This window comes from Phodopus roborovskii, unplaced genomic scaffold, assembly GCF_943737965.1.
Source record: "Phodopus roborovskii unplaced genomic scaffold, PHOROB, whole genome shotgun sequence".
Lineage (NCBI taxonomy): Eukaryota > Metazoa > Chordata > Mammalia > Rodentia > Cricetidae > Phodopus > Phodopus roborovskii.
In genome coordinates this window covers 1,869,469-1,890,103 of record NW_026125489.1, presented here as the reverse complement: position 1 = coordinate 1,890,103, position 20,635 = coordinate 1,869,469, and the positions used below count along the sequence as shown (strand labels likewise).

At 45.2% G+C, this 20,635-nt stretch overlaps 1 protein-coding gene across 9 annotated transcripts in view; it reads left to right on the top strand.

The window, feature by feature from the left end:
* The window catches only part of R3hdm2 (R3H domain containing 2), an 88,568-nt gene that overhangs the window by 52,182 nt on the left and 15,751 nt on the right, over positions 1 to 20,635 (top strand). For 3 of the 9 annotated variants that reach the window (XM_051176109.1, XM_051176105.1, XM_051176106.1), the window contains 9 exons: positions 1,267 to 1,345; positions 1,994 to 2,053; positions 2,410 to 2,550; positions 3,059 to 3,167; positions 5,822 to 5,917; positions 8,632 to 8,663; positions 8,779 to 8,832; positions 14,633 to 14,856; positions 17,268 to 17,434. In XM_051176109.1, coding sequence (XP_051032066.1) covers positions 1,267 to 1,345; positions 1,994 to 2,053; positions 2,410 to 2,550; positions 3,059 to 3,167; positions 5,822 to 5,917; positions 8,632 to 8,663; positions 8,779 to 8,832; positions 14,633 to 14,856; positions 17,268 to 17,434 — 962 coding nt within the window. The remainder of the gene's footprint in view (positions 1 to 1,266; positions 1,346 to 1,993; positions 2,054 to 2,409; positions 2,551 to 3,058; positions 3,168 to 5,821; positions 5,918 to 8,631; positions 8,664 to 8,778; positions 8,833 to 14,632; positions 14,857 to 17,267; positions 17,435 to 20,635) is intronic. The other 6 variants (XM_051176113.1, XM_051176108.1, XM_051176112.1 and 3 more) reach the window with 3 other exon arrangements.

Here is a 20,635-nt window from a genome sequence, read left to right as displayed (position 1 = left end):
AAGGGCTTCTTTTCATGTATGTTAAAATGAGCCTTCCACCAGCTGAGCTACACCCCAGCCCTGATATATTATGTTTTATAGCATAGATATACTTTTACTTCTTAGACTCTGGCTTTAAACATTTGGGCTAGTAGCAAAAAGACAGAGCGTATAAAAATTGTCACATATGAGGGTGCAGCAAAATGGCTCTGTAGGTAAAAGTGTTTACAATGCAAGCTTGACAACCTGAGTTCTATCCCTGGAATCTACCTCAAGGTGCTCTACAAAGTTGTGCTCTGACCTGTGCCATGGCATGTGTACCTACACACATACATAAGAAAATTTAGTTTTTGAACAATTGTATTTGACAAATGAAGCAAACTTGAGATTAAAAAAATAATATATATTGGATATATATTGGACAAAGTCCCTGAGATTTTTTGGAAAATTCACCTGTGACTGTTCTTTCCTGTACTTTGTTTTTATTAGGTAGAATAAAATCTGCTTTATTTCGATCAGGACATTCAGCAAATATTTATTAATATTAAGTAGTATTTTAGTGTAATATTGATGTAACTAACACTCTGGCCCAGATCCTTCCATTCTTCTTTCTGTTGTTGTAGTGTGGGGGCTTTGGGAGCAGGGTTGGTGTATGCACGCGTACATGTTCACGTGTTGGAAGGTCGGCGTCTCCTGTTGCTGTCTGCCTTGTTTTAACTTTTGTATGTCTCTGTTGATTGTGTGTGATGTGTGTGGGGGGTCAGGGGACACCTTTCAGAGTGGGCCCTCTCTTTCCACTGTCAGCTCTGGGGATCCAATCCAGGTGACCAGCTATGGCAGTGAGCACCTTCGCCACTGAGCCATCCAAGCAGCCGCTCCACCTACCTGTCCAGACAGTCTGTACTGCATGTAGGACTCACTGCTGGCCAGTGAGTTCCGCAGACGCACGTGATCCCCTGTCCTCATTCTATGTCCGCAACACCAGCTTTATGTGGGTGTCCACTGAGCTATTTCCCCAGCCCAGGGTCTCTCTCAGTTAGCAGTTGTTGGAATTGAACCTAGGGCCTTACACATGCTAGACAAATGCTTTATCACAGCCCAGTCCATGATAGGAACTGTCACAGAGCTCACAGTAAACGCCATTCGAGATTGTATTCTGGGAACTTAAAGTTTGGTTCTAATTTTCCTATTCTCGTAATTTCTGTTTAGATACTGGCTTTTGTGTGAAATTAGATATCATGCAAGCAGTTTCTCTTCTTTTACATTTATTTTGCTGTGGTGTTCTAGACTCCAGCCAAGAGTATACCGACTCCACTGGAATAGACCTACATGAATTTCTTGTAAATACACTGAAAAAGAACCCAAGGTAATATAATCTGATTGGTGGGAAGGGAAAAAGGTAGGGTAGGGGTTGCAGGACCCTTTCAAACCAAACAGCTTTTCAACTTTTCTCTATTACTAGGATGTAGAATGGCCATCTCTCAATTCTTCTAAAAGTAGAGTTTAATATCTGAGAGATTCAGAAGCTCACATCGAGATTACTGTGTTTTGAAGAGTTGTAAAAAATTTTGTGTGAGAAGAGTACAGTGACTAAGAACTTTGAAGACTTGAGTGTTAACTAGTTAAAAATCCTGAAGGAGCGAGCTACCTGGCTTGTACATAAGCAAAATCATAGCTGTTTTTAAAACCTTTGTATAACTGGGTGGGATATAGAATAATGCATAGATTTGCAGTCATAAAGTATGTGTTTATACAAGCATGCTGCTAATAATTAGATTGTTCATGTGAATAACCAGGTACATGATTAGGAGAGATATACAGGGCATGTACTGGGGTTGGTGCTCTTTTTCAGAACACAGGACAGTATAGGGAGAGTCACCAGCCTCTGTGCTGTGGCCATTATTAGAGTTTGGATCAACCTCTCAGTTTTGTGATGAACAAGTTGTTTTCAGTCTCTGCTTTTAATGTCTGTAGGAGAACTATGCTTTTGTTTGTTTTAATCTTTCGTAAACAGGGACAGAATGATGCTGCTAAAATTGGAACAGGAGATTCTGGAATTTATCAGTGACAACAAGTGAGTTGCTTTTATGGAATGCACACTTAGAGGTGGAGGGGTGCTGGGAGAAGCAGTCTGAATAGGTTACACAGCGTCTGTGTAAGAGCAGGTGAGGGTTGATATGTTTTTAGCAGCTAGGAATTGTCCCAGATGCTACTCTACCTCTCCCAGTTCCCTTTGACTAACAACACTCGGGCTGGTGGAAGTAAGGCCTTAAGCAGTGGCATCACAGAGTGGGAACAGGTAGTATTACTAGAGACTGGGACAAATTAACCTGCAAAATACTGAAACTATTTTGTTCTCACACTGTTAAGGAAAATTAGTTGCCTTTTATTGTTATCTTCTTTTACTTTTTACCCTTGGTATCCCTTCAGTAACCAGTTCAAGAAGTTCCCTCAGATGACCTCATACCACCGGATGCTATTACACCGGGTAGCTGCCTATTTTGGGATGGACCACAATGTTGATCAAACTGGGAAAGCTGTCATCATCAACAAAACCAGCAACACAAGAATGTAAGGAAACCTATGGATTGGAAACATTTCCATGGGATGACCTGCTATGATAGAGGAGAAGAGAAAGATGTAGAATCCAGATGTCTCTTCTAGGGGAGGGGAAGCAGGGAGGGATACCTCATCGATTCCTACTTTCTGTAAGACAAGACAGATTCTGACTAGAGAAACTGGTGTCTTAAACACACTGGCCTTGGCTTCTGTTCACCTCACACGGGACAAGACCAGCTTTGAATGAGTACAGGCATCGTGCAGGGTGCACAGCTACCGTCCTGACACTCAGGAAGGATCAGGAGTTGAGGGCCAGACTACAGAAGATGCAGTCTCAAAAGAAGATGGTGGGAGAGAGAAGAGATTATATGCAAAGATTCGTTAAACCTTTTTGGATTCCTGACACCAAATAATCCTGAATAGAGGATGTGGGATTTGGGAGAGCTGTGCCTGTAAGTCCTCATCCTTGATGTGAAGGTCTTTTAACTCCCTTCTTTGCACATTTCTCTCCACATCTCAGCCCTGAACAGAGGTTCTCAGAACACATAAAAGATGAGAAGAACACAGAATTTCAACAGAGATTCATCCTCAAGAGAGATGATGCCAGTATGGACCGAGACGACAACCAGGTGAAGAGTGAAAAAGGGTGGGCCTAGAGAGATGCAGTAAGAGAAACTGGGAAGGGAGAGGAATTGGTGCGGGGGGTGGGGGGGGAGAAAATTACAAAGGTCTTAGAAGGAAAAAATACATAGAGCTGCTATCCAGAGTTGCTTTTGGCTTCTTGCTCTCTGAGTCTTAACTACAGCTGCTGGGCTGGACACAGCCCTCCTGTCCCCAGAAACGTGGTGCTCAGGGATGTTGGGGATGGTCTGCCACTAACTTGTAACTACATTTCCTTTGTACAAAGCAAGGCCTCTCCCTGTGTCAGCCTTGACCTAGCTGATTTCAGTGTGTCTCCCCCACCCCCAACCCCTCTCAGTTTACATTGAGAGCTTCCAAAAGCTACTCTATCCACTTTCATTCTTATCCTAGCTGAGGACTAGCCTTGAACTGGCAAAGTTATGATCTAATGTAACCAGATATAAAAGTATCTCTGATACCTTTGGCAAATTCCTTAATCTTTTTCCCACCTCCTTCTATCAAGGTGAGTTAATGTGACTTTCAGTGCTGGGAACTCGGGTCCCTTTGTGGTACGCTCCTGTGGGACTAAGAACGCAACAAACTGTCCTATCCCTTCATTTATGGCCGGTCTGGCTGCTCTGACCTCCACCCCTTGAGGTAGCAGGTGATTGAAGATTAGCTTTCCTGGCTAGATGGAGAGTTTAGAGCTACTCTGCATCTTGCTTGGCCTCCAGAGGGGATTAGAGTTGAAGAGTGGTTGGGTAGAGCCACATGAGTCTTGGTAAGGAATAGTAACTATATAATAACATCTTACTTCTAGAGTCATGATTAGTAACTGTGTAACAATATCTCACTTCTAGAGTCAAAGCTAGTGTTCTTGAAATAGTGTCTGGTCTTGAGACCAGAACCATTCTTGCTTGCCTGACTATGAAAGGGAGGCCTGTTGAGAACGGTGCCATTATCTACTGTGGACAAACATGCTGGGTCTGATTGAAAGCAAAGGCAACTACAAAAAGACACATTTTTTGTAAAACAAGAAAGAGCCTTTCCATCCTGATGCCCTTCTCTCCATTTTCCCAGAACCCCTTCTTCATGGATCGGGAAGGATTCAGGCCTAGAGGCATATTGGAATGGAAGGTGATCTGTTCTGTTGGGAACTTTTCATCTTACAGCTTCAAGCTTGGTCCCTAGTAGGGTTACTATGTGCTTTCTGGCTGTGGTATTAGAATAAACATGGTGTTGCTATTTTTCCCTGAGCTGGGCTTTGCTGTAAACATACATACATACATACATACATACATACATACATACATACATAATCTCTTTGATCCTTTCCACAACCCAGTGTAAGTGGGGTTATGAATCCCACTTTACACATTATACTGACTGAGTCTCAGAGACCTCACCATACTTGCCTGAAGTCACTTTACCTTTACCCAGAGTCACCAGAGCTGGGTTTCACCTTGATGCCCCATTATGGTTCCTACTCTGCTGTTGGCTTATCAGTGCTAGAGGCTGAGCAGCTCATTGAGGATCTCATGTCTTCTTGCAATAGAAGTGATGAAAGGTGTTTAGTGGGGTACGGGTCCTACAGAATGGTGAGGACCGTATCCAAGTAGAGCGAGACTCCTCAATCTTGGATTGTGTTTGGGAACTGTGGTAGCCCGGGGCGGTGGTTCTGTAGAGCTCAGATCCGTCTGTAGGTCGGAGTTGTCTGTAGCATGGTGATGTTGGCTCAGTGAGCCCCCTCTCAGAATTCCTGCTTTTGCAGTCACTGTAGCGACGCCCTCCCAGGACAGTGCTTACAGTAGCAGTTGAAGAGGAAAAGCAGTGCTGGGAAGCGAGGGGGCGGCTAGCGGGCAGTGGTCCTCCACCCGTGAGACAGCCTATCGTATTGGTCACCTCACTGTCTGTCGGAGAACATAAAATTTTCTCTCCTCCATTCCCTTCTCTACCCTTCCTGTTTTCCTCTTCTCTCCACTGCACTCATTGTGTGTTTCTGTTTTGTTCTTGTTCTCTTCTGTGTCGCTGTCTCTTTATTCTTTATTTCTGTAATCTCTGCTCCTCAGCTCCCTTCAGTCACTATAATTAAGGTGAGAAAAATGCTTAGTCACACCTGAGATTTAAATGTCCAAGCCCCTTTGCTTAGCCATGTTTGACTTGGTTGCTGGGACACGGCATTAGGGACAAAAGAGGGATCCTGTGACACACTAGCTCTGCGAACCCCCTCTGCATTTAGCTTCTCTGAACACTTCATTGCCCTCTTCAGCTTCCTTCTCTCCCTTACTTGCCCTTTAAAGAACTGTTAATTTTCCCAGGGCATTTTCTTGATCTTTACTGACTGAACAGTCCCTGAATACTCCAGAGAAGCAACCCAACCCTTATAAATAGTTGTTGTTCCTGATATTTGGGGGTGGGGGGAGTGGCAGGTCCTCTCCCATCCAGAAAAGCTGATCTCCCAAACTGCATGGTCAGATGTACCCAGTGAGACCTGTCCAGGACTGGAAATTTTATTTCTTTATTTTCCTTTTTTTTTTTTTTTTTTTTTTTTTTTTTTTTTGATGGCAACCATAAACTTTCCCGGTTTCTCTTCCTTGCTGGTGTGCAGTGAGCTTGCAGTACGAGGAGAACTTAACTAGCTTAATTCTGCTCATCGATCTAGATCAGAGTTCCATTGCAGGATGGAAGGAGGAGCAAGTCAATAGAAGAGAGAGAGGAGGAATATCAAAGGGCCCGAGAGAGAATATTTGCCCGAGAGGTAAGTGTAGCTCCTGAGAGTTGTCAGATCATAGCTCTTAGCTCTAACCTTGGAACTGTGAATGGAATGAACCCGCCATAAATGTTGTTGGCTCTTTTTCTTTCTTTCTTTGTGTTTTTTTTTTTTTTTTAACCAACATCAGTCAATCCCAGATTTGACCTCTAACCCTAAATGTGGCTTATTGGGAAGCTACTGGTTTTAATATTTGTTTTGAAATACATTTTGCAATATGGTATACAAAGAGAACCGAAACTTGGAGTGGCTGAATTTGGTAAATATGACTAGACTGGAAAGAAATGGTTTTGGCAGAGCCTATGAAAGTGCCCTAAGTCTTGCCTACCAAGCCCTCCTCCAGCTCGCCTGTAGATGCCCACTGTCTGTCCTACGAATCTTTGCTTCTAAGTAGAAGACTCGGTATCCATAGAAGCTCGACGTTGATCTTGTTTGGCCAGCTTGTTTTTAGGACATTCGGATGCTTTGTTAAAGTGCTCCTCTGGCATCATCCTCTGCAGGTCCCTCATCTCCATGCTCAGGGTGCTCCCATCCCTCAGTCATAGCTGGAGTGGGGAGTCTCCTCCTTCCTGTATTTCTTACCTTGCTCCTAGAAAAGAAATGGCTTCACGGTCCAAAAGGCAGCACCAATTAGTTTAGGTAACTTTAGTTTTAAGAACTGTGGGCCATATCAAATGCACTTGTTACCCCTGTATCTGGTTACCTTTGCCTACTAGTCTAGGAGATGTAGAGCAGGGTTTCAGGAAAGGGTTTAGATAAACAGCAGCTCTCTAGATAGAACACGTGGGTCTAGATAGAAAACATTTTACTTAGGTCAGATTAGCAACAAAGGAGGTCAAATCATGTGGACGGACAGCATTCCCCTTCCACCCCGTTCTTCTTCTCTCATCCCAACACACAAACACACACAAAGAACACGTGCGTCTTTTCATCGTCACCTCACTCAGAAAAATACTGTCTCCAACCAAAAACCGAGCTGCTGTGTGTCTGCTCCATTATCTAGAGAGAGCCCGGTGCTTTTATGAATCCTTACTGGAAAGTGACACACAACAAGCTTTCTGACCTAGAATTCTAGAAGCAGCCTTCTTACCTTCTGTCATGTAGACTTCCATTCTGAGTCAGAAAAGTCTGTCCTTGAAACTCCCCCTGCTCAGGGTTTAGTACATCACCCGCAACGCAAGGGCTGGGAGAGAGGAGAGCTTTCATGGTTACCACTAAACCGAACACAAGTGCTTATGTGTCCTTAGTCGCTGTTAGGCACTGTTCTTAGCATTTTACATAGGTGAAGTCATCTTCACAACTGGTCTGTGAAGTTGTTTTAAATATTTTTCTCACTTTGTAAATGAGACAATGTAGTTTGCTAGCAACCTCCTAAATACTGCTAGTTAGATGTCTGGCTCCAGAGTCCATGTTCATTGCAGAATGGAAGCTACCGCTTGATAGATTGCTCTGCTCAGGGGTCTTCAGATTGTAGTGCCAGCAAAGACAGCCTAGCTATCTGTGTCCTTTTCTGCGTCACTGACACGTGGAAAGCGACTGCCTCCCTGTGTCAACCCCTATGAGCTGAAAGCACAGACAGCTTATGTAGGACATTGGGCCTAGTTATCAACCACAGTGGAACACAGCTGCCTGCAGATGTAACGAAGGCAAAGTTAGCTCTTCTCTCCTTTTCCTCCTGGTTTGTAGTCTCTCATGCCTCTACTGATACATGTATTCTTTGTTAAATCCTTGTGGATTTATCACGTTCCTTTCAGTACTTCCTAGCTCTTGTGTAGGGAGAGGCCTTGGCAGTCTCAGAAAATCTAGATGAGGAGAAATGGCCAAAGCCCACCATCCTCCTAGGCTTCCATGTGGAGAGGAGCCCTCCCAGTGAGAGGGAGGGATTAAGAGTAGAATGGGGACAGGGAGGCAGGCCCAGAACGGGAAGTGCCAAGAAGGGTGTTCGGATGGAAATGCTGTTGCCACAGCCTCTCTAGAGCCTGAACTGTGTCTTGGGAAAGCTGCCCGATGGAGTCTCTGCTCTGTGCAGAACCCACCATGCTCAACAGCGCTTTTGGCTGTCCCTAAGGTTTGGGTGGCACCACAGTGCTCACTTCACTCAGCTCAGTGGCTTCGTCAGAAAACGATCCTGGTGGGACTACGTCAGACCTTTAACACCCTCATCCCCCCCCCAGGCTCTAAACAGTATCTGGTTCCCCAATATCTCACCCATAATGGGGCTCAGGTCACAGCGCCTTTGGTTTGGGCAAATGAAAAGGACAGAAAGAGAATAGCCACTGAGATTAATTTCCAAAACTTGATGTTGCCCTTTCATGTCCCCCTCCCTTTGAACGTGTATGTCAGTTATGACAGCCGGTTCATACGTGTAAATACAGTATGTCCGTTTTGACAGTTTATACGTGTAGAGGTAAGAAGGAAACAGTGAGGCTCCGACTTCCCTCTCCCTCCTCTCCATTCTCCCTGAATCAGCCTTCATTGTAAACGCCATGGAAAGGCTAAACATGCCAAGCGTTTTCACGTTAAAGTGAGAAGTCAGACGGGGGGTTAGGCAGGGTTTATCCTAGCCTTGCCCCCTCTCTCCCTGTTGGTGGGGTGAGAGCTTTGGTTTGAAGACCATGGGTATTCATAGTGTCATGGACATCCTCTTCTGTTACGCCTTATTATTTTCTTATGAGTTATTTTCCATTTTCTCCCTCACCTAGACTGGCCAGAATGGATATCTAAGTGACGTCAGGTTAGTACCATTTACATGTTCTCTCTTACCATTCAGCTTTATCAGTGAGGTCAATGTAATCCTATAATGATACCATTTTTGTTTTGTTTGTTTTGTTTTTGATGTTAACCAACAGACTCTCCAAAGAAGCCTTTTCTTCTAGCTCTCACAAAAGAAGGCAGATTTTTAGGTACCTGTGTGTGATCTGTATCTCTCCTTTTTACTTTTTGTTTTGTTTTGCTGTAATCTTTTCAGTGGAGTGAATGGTTTTCTCCATGCATGGCTGCTTGTGGAATAATTAAATTCGTGGATTTCGCTTCGCTGGATTTCTATTTCCCTTTGGGGGGGGGGGAAAGGCTCCTTCTTAGTGAGTTTATTTTTGTCAAATCCATTGAGGCCTGAGTAGATGGTGTTGGGGAACAACTAGTTTTGTCTGAGACAAATTGGCTGGAATTGGACATTTTTAAAAGGTTCAAACATACCCTAACTGTCTGCTGACCACCTTTGCTCATCTGTGGAGTGAAGAGGTGTGGATAACGGAATGTTTTTATCTCGTGGAAAGATTATATATGCACATATACAAATACATATATGAGTCTGTCTCTGTAGTCTCACTTTGAGACAATATGAGGTATGGATGACCTCAGGAAGGATAGGAAGCTAAGCCTGTGATTCAGGGCTAACTTTTTCTAAAGGGACCCCTCCACTTTTTAAAGCCTAGGGATCATAGGAACTCAGAATATAGGTCTTGCTTCTAAAGCTGTAGCCGCCCTGCCCTCACTGCCCATTCCAAAGCTAGCTAGACTGGAATGCTCAGTGGTCCCCAGGGTGTGGCACTCTTACAGAAGACCGGGCTGCTTCCCAGCACTTGCAGCAAGTGGCACACAAGTACTTTCACTCATCTCCAAGGGACTGGATGAGCTCTGGCCTCCACACTTCCATTCGTGTGTACTTCCCCCACACAGCACACACACACACACACACACACACACACACACACAAATAAAAATAAATCTTAAAAAGAAGAGGAGGAAGAAGAAAAAGATTAAAACAATGAAATTCCCCACCCTTGAAATGGAGTTTCCATATTTCTGAATTCTTTTTTTAAGATTTATTTTATGTGTATGGATATTTTGCACACATGTGTGTCTATGCACCCCTTATATGCAGTACCCACAGAGGCCAGAAGAAGGCGTCAGAGTCCCCTGAAACAAATTACAAACAGGTGTGAGCTAGGAGTCCTAGGAATCAAACCCACGTCCTCTGGGAGAGCAGCTGGTGCTCTTAATCATGGGGCATCTCTGCAGCCCCTCTGATCTTTTTTATTTCTGGGCAGTGCTACCCTGAGGTCCATCTGAAAACCAGAGGCAGAGTGAGCTTTGAATTGTTGATGGTATCAAAGATATGTAAAGTTCTCATATTTAAAAAAATGAAAATTCTGCTCGATACTTTGCAGTACCTATAATAAAGTAGCTTTAACTTATTCCTATTTATGAACAGTGCTTTGTAGTTGCCAAAATGTACCCTACCTGCTTGTCTGGACCTGGCCAACTGGTTTACATCAAGGGAAACGAAAGCATAGAGATGAAATAGCCAGCCCTACTTTACTTGGCTTTGTCAAAACTGAGGCTGATTTTTGTCCATTGTTCTTTTTCTTGTCCCACACCAGCTCTTTCCTAACATCTCCTCTTCCTCCCAAACGTGTTGTTTGACGCCCTAACTCGCATTCCCAGTGCTGTCCTGTGAGCATCAGGCCGCATCAAACTGTGCAGATAATAGCTTGCGAATCTGGTGAGCAGGTGCGGACCTCACCTCTGCAGATCTTTTCTTCAAGCTCAAAAATCAAACTGAGTTTTGATTAAAGTCCAAGGTAAAGGCCAATGATTTGACTGACTCAGCTGGTAATGCAGCTGCTGCCCATCCCCGTGGCCTGAGTCCAGCCCTCAGAAAGCCAGCTGCTGTGTGTTTACAAATACAAATACGTAAATGTAAAAAAATTAACGGTTAAATAAAATTGGGGCTGGAGACATGGCTCGGCAGTTAAGAGCGCATACCGATACTGGAGAGGACCCTGAGTTCAGTTTTCAGCACTGATATCAAGTGGCTCACAGTTGCTTGTATTTCTAACTTTATGGGAGTCTGACACCTGCTTCTGGCCTGGAAGGGCACCTGCACTGCCTGTGCATACCCCTGTGCTGACACCCACATACATACCTGGTTGTAAATAAAAATAAAAACCTGGGTGTGGTAGCACACACTTTTGATCCCAGCACTCGGGAGGACGTAGATAGAGTCAGGAAGATCTTTATGCGTTCAAGGCCAGCACAGTCTGGTTTTCAGATGGACCTCAGGGTAGCACTGCCCAGAAATAAAAAAGATCAGAGGGGCTGCAGAGATGCCCCATGATTAAGGCAAGTCTAGTATAGCCAAGGTTAGAGTGAGACCCTGTCTCATACAAATGAGCAAATAAGTTAAAAGGACAATGCAAAGGTTTAAGAACAGATAATTTTTTTTTTAAACCTAGGTTAGCCCCTGCAGTGGTGGCACACCTTTACTCCCAGTACTGGGGAGGCAGAGATGGGCGAATCTCTATGTGTTCAAGGCCACCTGGGCTACACAGAATAACCCTGTCTCGAAAAAAAAAAAAAAAAAAAAAAAACTAAACAAAACAAAACCTAGGTTAGGTGCTGGTGATGTGGTTCTGCTGACAGAGAACTTGCCTAGTATACAGTCACCAGCACCACACGAAGGAGAGAATAGTGGTGTATACCTTTAACACATTTAGTCCTAGCACTCAGGAGGTGGAGGCAAGAGGAATGAATGCACATTCAAGATCATTCTTGCCTACATAGGTAGGTTGAGGCCAGCTTGGGCTACATAAATACCTTGTCTCCAAAAAAAAAAAAAAAAAAAAAAAAAAAAAAGAGCTCCTTTGAAATGCTGGATCATGGGGTGACCGATTACCCTGTTTTGGAGCATAGTCCAGAAGTCTCACTGGCAAAGCCTTCTGTTGCAACTGCCGCCTACATTTCTGTCCTAGTTCAGGTTCTGACAATATAAGATGTACCACATTTTACCATCCACGCTGGCAATAACTATGGCACCTTCCCAGTTCTTTGGAAGTTCTAACTCCCTTGATTAATAAGTCACACGTGAGGCTTATTGTCTTTTATCAAATGCTGCCTCTTCTACACCTCCCCCCTTTCTCAGACCCAACAAACTAGACTTCTTTCTACAAAAGTAAATTAAATCTACTTTAAAATTAAGTCAGAGAAGTTGGGAGTGAAGCTCAATTGGTGCTTCTTGCCTGGCATGTAGGAAGCCCTAAATTCCATCCCTCATACTACATGAGCTGAGTATAGTGCCGTACACACCCAGCCCTGAGGGAGGTAGAAACAGGAGGGTCAGAAGTTCAAGATCATCCTTGGCTACATACCAGGCTTGAGGCCAGCTTGGGCCACACAGACCCCATCTTGAAACAGTGACAGAGGTTAGAGCTACTTTGGCTCTGATTTTATTCATGGCTCTACCCCATGGCTCTACCATGCAGACAGCGCTGTCATTCCTCGGAATTGAATTGAAGTGCTCTCCCTAATTTCCATGTTTTTAGTGAGATGATCATGTATGGAGAAGGAAACTGACATAGGTTTTCTCTCTGGATACTCTCTCAAGGGAATACTGTATTAAATTAACAGGCAGCTCAGCCCACATTTTGAGCATTTGACCGTCTCTGCCTTGGGGAACCTGGTTGGGTAGATAAGTACCACAGTCCCAGCCCTAACTGCCTATGGTATTTTAGTTTAAGGTTGTCTCATTTGCTGTCTGCCTCAGGTATCTTTATGTTTGCTTCCCTTTTTGTTCTTGACATCTGAAGAAAAAAGTCAAGTTTTGGAGAAAACAGGAATGTGTCACAATCCCTTATTCTAACTCTCTATAGAGAGGGAAGCATGGGATTGGGATAGGAAAGATGAATTAACGTATCCCTATCTGTTGCGCCAGTGTGTTCTTAGCTCTCCATAGTTAATAGACACTTAAAAAGTGGCCATAAGCCACTCATGACACATACCTGCAGTGCCAGCACTTGTGAGACAAAAGCCAGCCTGGGCAGGATGATGGGATCCTATCTGAGGGAAAAGAGGAAGGAAGATAGAAAGAAGGAAGGAAGGAAAGGAAGAAAGAGAAAGAAAAGAAATGAATGAAAGAAAAAGAAAGAAAGCTAGCTAGTTTTCTCAGAATAACTGAGCCAAAGGGCCGTTGGTGCTAAGGTAACAAACTGGGGCAACATTTTCTATTTGGTTTTGGTAAGAAGGGAACCTAAACTACTGTGGTCGCCTCTGTCGTGGAAGTAGGGGCCAAGGCAAAGCCTGGAGCTCATTGGCCAGCCACCCAACTGATTCAGTAAAAGCCACTGTCTCCTTCCCCCCAAGAAATAAGGGAAGGCAGGTGAGATGACTCAGCAAGTCATGGTGCTTGCCACCAAGCCTGGCAACCCGAGTTTGACCCCTGGGACCCACATATCTGCAAGTTGTCTTCAGACCTACACACATACATACAGGTACACAAAATAAATGAACAAAATGTAATAATGAAAACATTTCAGAAAGCTCCCTGATGTCTACTTCTGGCCTCTACACACATGTGCTGCACACACAGGTGTTTAAATACATGTGTGGGAGGCACAAGTGTATGCGTGTGTGCATGCACACACACACCCTTTAACACACAAGAGCAATACTGGGCTGGAGGAATGTTCTTCCAGAGGACTGGAGTTGTGACTCTGAGCACCCACACCTTTTGGTTCACGCCTGCCTGCCAGGGGATCCTCTGTTCTGTTCTCCTTGGCATCTATACACTTGTGGACACATGCCCTTTGCTCAGGCCACTGTGCACACATAGATACACAAACACAAAACACACACACACAAAATAAATGTTTAGGGGCTAGAGAGATGGCTCAGTGGTTAAGAGCACTGGCTGCTCTTGCAGAGGTCCTGGATGTAATTCACAACACCCACAGGGCTGCATATGACCAAACATGACTCCAGTTCTACGGGATCTGATGCCCTCTTCAGGCCTTCTGCACATCAGGCACACACATGGTACACATACATTTAGACAAGCAAAACATTTATACACATTTAAATAAATAATTTTTTAAAAGACAAGACAAAAATTTTCAGGCCAAAATAGACATATCTTGTGGCATACTGCTGTTTTTAGTCACAGGTGATGCTTTTAATAGACATATCTTGCGGCATACTGCTGTTTTTAATCGCAGGTGATGCTTTTATGCCAGGATAAGCCTGCCATTGTAGAGCAGTGAGAACAGATGAACCCCTTTCTCAGTAGCTTCGTGTACTTTCTACCACGCCCAAAACATATGTTTGATCTTCCTGACAACTTCAGTTCTTAGGGACTGTGGAGTCTGTTGTCCTCAAATACCAGCATGGGACTTCAGGAAACAACTGGGACAGGACAGTCAGACTGCTGTCTGTCACCTCCAGCCCCTGGGAGGACATTCACATGTAGCACCCTGCTGGTGCAGGTGCATGCTGTGTGTGGGGTGTTTGTGGGATTTAACCATGTCCCTGGCCACTCCTACCTTCTACCAACAGTAGAACTTCCAAGAGTCCCAGAAGTCAATACCGCCCCTCTGCTGCCCTCTGTTCTTCACATGTGAGATTCCTGCAGGGGTAGGAAAGAGACCACCAGTCTCGGGGTCATATGTGTGGCTCCCATCCGCCTTGAATCCATTGTTGAATTAGCTGTCAGTGCACTGTCTTTCAGATTTGCCTCTGTGCTTTCTTACTAGGCTGGACCTTGTTGTGTCTGCTCCCATCAGATATTGGTTGCCCATCCATCTAACAAGCAGTCAGTGTCCATGCCCCCCCCCACTTCTATGTTACAAAAGAATAAAAAATGAACTCTCTCTTGGCTCTCCTGCTGAAGTGGGGGGGTGGGGGGTGTTCTGACCACTGTGGTTTCTGCAGGGGCAACCGTGAAGGGTTGAGCCGCACCTCAAGCAGCCGACAGAGCAGCACAGACAGCGAACTCAGATCCCTGGAGCCACGGCCTTGGAGCAGCACAGACTCAGATGGGTCTGTCCGGAGTATGCGACCGCCTGTCACCAAAGCCAGCAGCTTCAGTGGGATCTCCATCCTCACCCGCGGTGACAGCAATAAAGGCGGCAGTGCCGGAAGGGTCTCTCGGCCAGGTACTCCAGCTCCTCCCCCTTGCCACACCTTGCCCTTGATGCTGGTGGTTTCCATGGTATCATTAATAACCTACATTGATGAAACATCTGGTTCAGTATAGTTCCCTAGAAATTTATGGCATTACCAGAATTGAGAAATCTGATTTCTTGCATCCATTACCCAGTCTTAAATCTAGTTGGCTCTTTGATTTTCTTACAGACTTTGTTCTTTTTTAGGAGGTGGGGGAGGCTATTTGAGATTTGTTTATTTTGTTACCCAACTGAGATAGATCATTAGCTCAGGGCCAGGTTACATGGTAAGATATAAATGACAGATACTTTGGTTCTGTGCCCCTAGAGAGTATAAAGTGTAACTGTAAGTTATTAGCATTAGCCAACGTAGCCGAGCTTAGAAACACCTGCTGCAGCTGCTTTAGGTAGAACGTAGTCACTAGGAAGAAGTGCTCTTCACAGGGTTGTTAGCTCTCCTGTGACTTGGCCTCGCCACCCTGTCACTAGGAAGCCCTTCTTGAATCCCATCCAGAAGGCCTTGTCCTCATTCCACAGACAGGAGTAGTGGTGAAGCCTGCTCCTGTTAGACCTCCTGTCCTCTTTGTGAGCCCCTTCCTAATGCCACTGCCTCTGCCTTTAGCTAGGCCTTCGTTTTATTACACTGAAGGGTTAGCTCCCAGCCATTTTCAGAGCTAATGTACTAATCTAAAATACAGATCTACTCACTTCAGCTCCCTCTTAAAAATGTTCATGTTAGCCAGGCTTTGGTGGCGCATGCCATTAATCCCAGCACTTGGGAGGCAGAGGTAGGCAGATCTCTGTGAGTTCGAGGCCAACCTGATCTACAGAGTGAGTTCCAGGACATTACACAGAGAAACCCTATCACATAAACAAAAACGCCAAGCATGAAGGTGTATACTTACAATCCCAGCACTGGGAAGGCAGAGACAGGCACACTGACTAACCAGCCTATATGAATCAGCCAATCCATGCAACAAGGTGAGTGGGTCTTGAAAGTAACCCCTTTGGAGACCTTGAACACACATAAGGCTCATGTTTCTACATCACCTATACAAAGAGCAGGGCATGATGGCAGCCTGGGAGGCTGAGACAGGGGATCTTTGTGAATTCAAGGCCAACCTGGTTTACACAGTGAATCCAAGCCAGCCACAGGTACACAGTGAGACACTGTTTCAAAAAGAAAACAGTAATGATAAAATTCAGACTACTTAATAAGTATAACTTGTTAGTTTGACATTGTAGTTTCATTTTCAAATGTCCATCCTTCTCCAGCTCTCCAGCTATTTCTTGAATATGACATTAGCTTTGTCGTCTCTCACCTTTTCCCTGACCCTCTGAGGGATTGTTATTTCCTCATCCCTCATCTTGGCTGTCTCTCAGCCTTGGTGATAGTACCACCAATTCATTCTTTTGTCTTACCCATCTTTTTTTTTTTTTTTTTTTTTTTTTTTTTTTTTTTTTTGATTGTTTGTTTTCTGAGACGGTGTTTCTCTGTGTAGCCCTGGCTGTCTTAGAACTCACTCTGTAGACCATGCTGACCTCAAACTTACAGAGATCCACCTGCCTCTGCCTCCCAAGTGCTGGGGTTAAAGGCGGGCACCACCTCCCGGCTCGTGTCTGACTATAGATATCCCATCATCAAGTCCTTTACCTTTCCTTAGTTCATTATGTAATCTCTCATATCTAATGCATATCCAGTAAAGTATGTTGCATATTGAGCCAGAATAAACCTTTTTCCTCTTTTTTTTTTTTAAGTGTGAATATGAAAATGCCTTAGTGAGCCTAGAAATGGGAAAAACTGTTGGGTAAAGGTTGTACATTGTGTGATCATGGTTACTTGACGAAGCAAGTTGCTTTCTCATCAACTTTACAAGAGATCGTATTATACAATTTGAAGAGAACACAAGATCCCATAAGGGAGCAGGAATCCCGAAGCTTCATATTTCCATCTGTCCATTATGATGCACAGGTTGATGTTAGGCACGTCAGGAGAAACGCCTCAACAGCTTCTCATTTGTAGGCAGTTGTGTTGAGACAGGGCTCTCTGTGTAGCTCTGACTGTCCTGGAACTCACTATGTACAGATAGGCAAGCCTCGGAAATCTGCCTGCCTCTCCATGTAGAACAACTTGTTCAATTCCCAAACCAAACATTGACATTCAAGGTAGTTCCTGACTCTAGGGAGCAGAAATCTCCCAAGTGGTAGACTCCTGTCAGCAGAGAAACTGCACTCCATCTGTAGGCTTGCATAGATATTTGGGTAAATGGGGACAGAGGTGGGCAGAAGGAAGGGACAATAAAAGACAAGGAAAAGGGAAACCCTTGAGCTGGACACTTCAGGAACAGTTGCATTGGAGGTTTGTACCTACAGCTTTGGGTGGCTTCTTCTCTTTGCCTTAGGTATGGCACTAGGTGCCCCAGAAGTGTGCAACCAGGCCACCTCACCCCAGTCTGTCCGGGGCCTTCTCTCTTGTACTGCCCAGCAGCAGCAGCAGCAGCAACAACTTCCTGCTCTCCCTCCCACGCCTCAACAAGCGCCACCCCTGAATAGTCACATGATTTCACAGGTGAGTCACTACTCAAGCCTTTGCTCTGGTTCAAAGAAGCTCTAGAAGTGAGGTCACCTTGTTTTCCCTGTGTGAGCAGAGAAAGGATCTGTTGGGAAGTAGTCTACCCCTGCTTCCATTTATTGCTTGTTTTATTTTTAGTTTTTTCAAACAGGTCCTGGAACTCTCTCTGTAGACCAGGCTGGCCTGGAACTCACAGAGATCCACCTGCCTTTGCCTCCCGAGTGCTGGGATTAAAGGCATACATCATCACCATCCGACCCGTTTATTGTTAGTTGTTGAGAGAAAGGATTCAGGTCAAATGTTTGGCCAAAGCTTTGCTCTGTTGATACAGCTGTCATGAAGCCTACATTAGCCTTAAAAGTTGAAGGCTGGGACCTCAGCTCCACACCCTCCTCCACTTGCCAGGTGCTGGAGTGACTGGTGTGTGCTGTCACCACACTTGGCCTAAGAACTGCCTGCATTTACATCTCTGCCTCTTTCTTAGGAGGTTCTTCAGCCCCTGCCTCCCCAGTGCTGAGGTTCCATAGGTTGGCACCGGACAGTTTATCCCTGTGTTTGCTGAGAATTGTTAGATCTTCTACTCCATGCCATGTTTCTACTGTACCCTTTACAGTCCTGTGTAATTAACAAGGTGATTTTGTCACTATACTAGAAAAGATCACAGCTCCCATCGTCTCACACGTAGTCTGACTAAATATGTTGATCCATAAACACAGGAGTAACACTCAAGTTCACACAACATATTACCATAAAACATAAAGACCAGACGCACGGCACGGCACAAGCTGTAATTCCAGTACTGGGGAGGCTGAGGTAGGAGGATCAAGGCTTGAAGACAGCCCGGCTACATAATGAGTTTGAGGCTAGCATGAGCTACAAAGTAAGACATTCCTTAAAGACCCCAAAACTTGTCTGTTTGACTGGCCATTAAAAGAGCCATATCTTCTTTACTGGGAGTGGTGGCTCACACCTTTAAACCCAGGTAGAATCAGTCAGCTCTGTTTTCGTTTAAAGCCAGCTTGCCAGCCTATTCTATGTAGTGAGTTCCAGGGCCGCCAAAGCAACGTCATTGGAAGCCCTGGTTGGTGTTGGTGTTGGTGTTGGTGTTAACCAGGGTCTGAGAAGCACTGTGCTCCAGTGCAGACCATGAAAACCATTAGCCTGAGAGCCAGGTCCTCTCTGAGCTGGAATCTTAATATTCTTCTCACCTATAAAAAATAATTAAAAGATATTTTGAATGGCCACTTCCTGCCTTATAAAGAGCTCTTCGTGACTAGAGCCTCATGTTTTACCCTCAGAGACCCTTTGTCTGCACTGCTCTGCTACCACTTTAAGTCGTTATTTTACCTGCAGGGTCCTCCATTGCCCTGCTCAGTCCAGCATGGCCTTAGATATATAGCTCCTTTCTAGATACAAAAGTCAGTTCCCAACCGAGTAACCATGCAGGAAATTCAGGTGGGAAGATCCCAGGATGAGCTACCACCTGCCCCATTACGTCATCTTTATGTTAACTTAGGCTCCCGATAAGACATGTATGACATGCCTGTAGACCCTCGGCTCTGCCTGTGAGTGGGTTAGCTTTCTCCTCAGCCACCTCCCATTGTGGTTTGGGTGTGTCCATTTCATTTGCTAAGATCCCAGCATTTTTTAGTTCTTTTTCCTGAAATGTGTGTATTTTAATACGATCTTGCTCCTTTTTCTCCCTCTTAGTCTTCTGTCTTTTCCTTCTACCTGCCATCCACACCTAAAAACACAGCGAGAACAGAGAACGGGCAAAGAGAGGAGAATAACCATTTGGGACAAATATTTTGGTGTAGCTAACGAGTGGTGGGCTCTAAACCCCAAACTTGCCCTCAAGTCCTACCCTGCTCCTGCATTCTGCAGCTCAGTGGTTGAGTCCTTGGTGTGGAGTGTGGGTCAGTGCAGTGGACTGGGTGTACAGAAGCCTCTGTCCTCTCAGGCAGACGCTATTGAGGGTAATTGTAGTCACATAGTCCTAAGAGAATGTTACCCCGGGTAAGATGCAGTGTCCCAGAAAGCATGTGTGGTGGCCACTAAACTTGTATATACCACCATCTAACACCCCCTCCTCCTCTCCCTCTCTTCTCCCGACTGCCTGCCTCTTACTGGTCCTCTGCCTTTCTGCTGTGCTGCCAGACCTCACACCTGAGGGCCTCTCCTTCCTTATTTCCTTCCTCCCTTCCTTCGTGTGTTGCCCTAATGGCTGTCAGCACTATGTCTGAGCGGTTGTTTGGGTCCTCAGACAATGTAAAGGTGTTTGACTGCCCGTGCCACTGTGTTATAAACCTTTGAGAAAACTTGAGCCCCAGCCCAGGGGCTGTGCAGGCACAACAACACTCTCACCAGACCCGCATCTCATGTGTCTATGAAGCATGTGGCACCAGGGAGTGAGGCTGAGGCTAAAGGCTCAGTGGCCATGCTTTGTCAGCTGATTAAGGTTGCATATTGCAAAGGAGCCCAGAATCACCAGTAGGTGGCAGCAGGTGTCCTGGTTCTGAGGTCTGAGACTATCCAAGAAGATAATAGCAGAATAACCAAAGCAAAAGCAAGGGTAGGGCCCGAGAGATGGTCCAGTAGCAGCGGACACTGGCTCACCAGCTGCTCTTACAGGTTCAGTTCCTGTGGAGTCTCCATGGTGGCTCATAATCATCTGTAATTCAGGTTCCAGGGAAACAAGTACCCTCTTGTGATCTCCATGGGCATTAGGGACACAGGCATGCAGGCAGGCAGAATATCCACACACATAAAAAAGCAGTGCCCCTTCCTAGTTATGGGAACCAGAAGACCACTGTGCTCTCCACGTCCCTTCTCTCCCCTCCACCCCAGCTGTCCTGGAACTCTCTATGTAGACTGGGTGGCCTCCAACCCTCACAGGTCTGCCTGCCTTTGCCTCCCCAGTGCTGGGATTAAAGTGTGTGCTACCACAAGTGTGTGATAGACAGGAGTTGTTTTACTAATTCACTGCTCTTAAGGCCTGAACCAACAGGGTGATAGACAATGCTACGAGAGCCACCAGCGTTTGTAGCTGATGTTTGGCAGCGTGGCCAGTAGTTGCATTTGAAATACCATTGACCTACAGAAGACAAGGCTTGTCAGTAGGGCTGGGTTAATTTTCTGGGCTATGGTAGCACTCCTCTCCAGGTCGTTTGGGATTCTCAGTTTGAGTAATCTTCTAAT